The 3,109-nt window shown below is 31.7% G+C and overlaps 1 protein-coding gene across 1 annotated transcript; it reads right to left on the bottom strand.

Moving 5' to 3' along the window:
- Positions 1 to 584: 584 nt before the first annotated feature.
- Positions 585 to 2,674, bottom strand: LOC127843907 (uncharacterized). The gene is made up of 4 exons (XM_052373798.1): positions 2,552 to 2,674; positions 1,805 to 1,976; positions 1,313 to 1,479; positions 585 to 1,025 (listed from the first exon to the last, which is right to left on the bottom strand). Exons 1-4 carry the CDS (start codon positions 2,592 to 2,594, stop codon positions 949 to 951), a joined length of 459 nt encoding a protein of 152 aa, XP_052229758.1. The 5' UTR covers positions 2,595 to 2,674; the 3' UTR covers positions 585 to 948.
- Between the last annotated feature and the right edge of the window lie 435 nt (positions 2,675 to 3,109).

A 3,109-nucleotide genomic window follows, 5' to 3' on the forward strand; every position in this document is an offset into this window, starting at 1 on the left:
CTGTTTTGAACCGGAACTATTTTAAGATATCTTTGGTTTCCCAATGGTGAACCCCCAATGTTACACAGGGCGATTACTCTGCATTGAATGTTTATAAAAAAGATTCGGATACGCTTCCCTTTAATATACTCGTAATAACATGTCGTGGCGCCTAAAGTTGAATTATATTGTCCGTAATGGTAAAAATACAAAAAAATCATCTTTAAAAATAAAATTAAAAGAAAATGTGTTGCGCCACTCTTAAAATTATCATTTTATATAATCACTCGTGAATTAAAGCGATATTCCACCAAATCCAACAAATATACTCTACAATACTTCACAAATTGTACTTGCAATACCAATAAAACAACGTCAAACAACGTGCGTTGTTTAGAAATCCTTTATGTAAACGAAATCGTGACATAATTATAAATCCCAAATGTTGATTACATTTCGTGAGGTCATTTTGACGTTGCAACGTCATTTCAGCAAAATAACAAAATGCGATTGGTAAATGGAGGAAAACTAAGCCAATGAAAACGCTTTAAAATGTTGTATTACACATGTGTAATATAAAAAAAATATGTTATGTTTGTATTACATGGGAAACATAGTAAAGCATGTCATAAAAGTCATTACAATTTTATATCATAAAGCCAGAACGATGCAGAAACTAAAGAAATATGTTCATTGTGTGCATCAAGACAAGACGTCATGTTACGCAGTATAAAGATGACATCATGTTCTCTTTTTAAATAATTTTATTTTAAGCTCAATAAACCCACCATGTGAAACATTTTATAGATAGAAAATACGTCTGTCATTTGTATGTTTAAATGTTTTATTACGTAAAGTAAACTGTTTTTAATTAAAACAAAACCGTGAGTGTGTCTATGTGAAGTACGATGAACAGAACACTCCTCTCAGGACGGATATGATTGTTTTTTCTCCAGTAGCAATTTTGCTTTACGATCTAATTGAATTATTTCCATTCGCAGCAGTTGCATCGGTTATGGGCAAATGTGGTTCTAAATTGTTTACGCCTGCAAAAGAAATACATGTGTGTAATTAAAAAGTATGTATGCGCTCCTGTTAACATATTCTTCCTTATGCTTTGATAATGATACTCATATCCCGAACTGTTTTCACAATGTAATTTTGATAAAAAAGAAGCCATTTCCATATCAGCATTTAACTATTTTATTGAGCTTAAGCAAAACTCAATAGGCACATTAGTGTTCATCAAATAATAGTATTGCACGAATTCTTAGCTATGTTTGCTAATTATAAACATTTTAACAATAATATGTAAAAGAAATTCAGCACTTACAACCGACTTTTGTTTTCTTCATCTTATGCTTCGCTGCTATAATAACCATGGCGGCCATGAGGCCTAACTCTGCCAGTGACCCTATTACTATTCCAGCAATTACTCCTGCATTCAATTCATCAGTGAGGTCATGAGAATCAGCATTCAACGAATTGGAGAGGTCTGAACTATAAAACAGCGGTGTGTTAGTGTATCCTCGCAATTAATTTGTTGTAGTGTGCGTGTTACTTTGGGCAGGGATTATTAGAACGTGTTAAAGATTTCCTAATAACAATACTGCTAAAGTGAACTGTTTACAACATTTGTAATGGTAGATTCGTCATCAGGAGAAGGAAAACCATACTGATAGCTTTTTATCCTTTATTAACTACATTCGATGATGAGTTCAACTCAGTTGAATACACACAGCACAACAATACACATCGACAATGATGTGGTATGTTTAAACAAAATTAACATCGTTGTTGTACAATATCTTATACAAAGACTTACCAGCAGTTTTGGCCATAGCAACACGTATTCGTACAACAAGTGTAACCATTACGACAGCAGCCACCATTGTCACAACATTTCATATCTTTCGGGCAGTATGTGTCTCTGGCAGGATCACTGTCGTCATGACAACGCACACTATACATGCCATACTCTGAGCGGATGCCACCCACTGAAATGCAGCACATTGTCAAGATGAACTTTCAACGACATATTCAAAGCAAGCTATTCAAATGATTAAGAACATTAAAGTATTTAGTTTTAAATCACTGCAAATGAACTTTGATTCAATGTGCGACAGTCATAGTAAGAATCGTATTAGTAACAAACACATGGTATAGTAAACAAAAACCTAACCAAAACAGAAATAATTATATTCGTAAATCAATACTCTTAAATAATGTACAAGAAGTTAAACTATTTAGACATTATAAACAATTCAATGTTTTGGAATATCGTTTTAATGTGTAAGTAAACCAGTTAAGATTTAGAACATTGTATAATATATACAACATTGACTATGCAGATATACAAAATTATACAAGTTGTAACACTATTAACAGTACCAAGCATTTTAATACATATTATTTTTTACAGTAGTTGTCAACAAAAGTAAATATAATTAATCTGTTTATGTGTTTCAAAGCTTTGCAATTGACAACACGGTCTAGTTAATATACTTGAGTGATTTTTTTGCAATCAAACCACCAATTAGCAAACATTGTTTTAAGTGTAAACTGTACAAACCAAAGGTAAAGAAGATGAATGAGCACAATAACAATAGTTCCATTTTTCGGAGTCAAACTCATGAATTCATGTAATTTGTTTCTTACTCCTTATACTGATTATCTCTCGATAGAGGTATCCAATAGTTGTAAGGCCAAAGTTGTTGTGTTATTTGTTTTAGGAGACGTGTTTCAAACAAAATCTATGTGAATAAACTGTATTCGCTAAGTTTCGCTTTATATTTATGTACAAACTCACGACGATAAATTTGTTTTTACAAAGAGACATTTCCGATTTCAACGATTTTTTCTTAATGTTAGATAAATTTGTATTTTTCAATAACTCGATATTTTATCTCGATACATACATTGTTAGACTTTTCAGATTGTTTGATCACAGTATAGAGGTTTTAAATCAAAACTTTAATTGTTATCAATGTTTTAAATAACTGTCGGGCGAGAGAAATCTGAAAAAACTATCAATGTTTGACCAGTTAACCATATTCAAAATGAACTTGTAAAAGGGGTCTTCTTTTTTTGAAAATTAGGGAAGTTATAAAAATTCATAGCAGACAACATA

The sequence above is a fragment of the Dreissena polymorpha genome, chromosome 9, assembly GCF_020536995.1.
Source record: "Dreissena polymorpha isolate Duluth1 chromosome 9, UMN_Dpol_1.0, whole genome shotgun sequence".
Taxonomy (NCBI): domain Eukaryota; kingdom Metazoa; phylum Mollusca; class Bivalvia; order Myida; family Dreissenidae; genus Dreissena; species Dreissena polymorpha.

Coding starts and splice junctions, on each gene's coding strand:
- LOC127843907 (XM_052373798.1), bottom strand. CDS start 2,594: ATGGAACTATTGTTATTGTGCTCATTCATCTTCTTTACCTTTG. Junction 1,977..2,551: donor ATTCATCTTCTTTACCTTTG/GTTTGTACAGTT, acceptor GCTGCATTTCAG/TGGGTGGCATCCGCTCAGAG. Junction 1,026..1,312: donor GAAGAAAACAAAAGTCGGTT/GTAAGTGCTGAA, acceptor TTTCTTTTGCAG/GCGTAAACAATTTAGAACCA.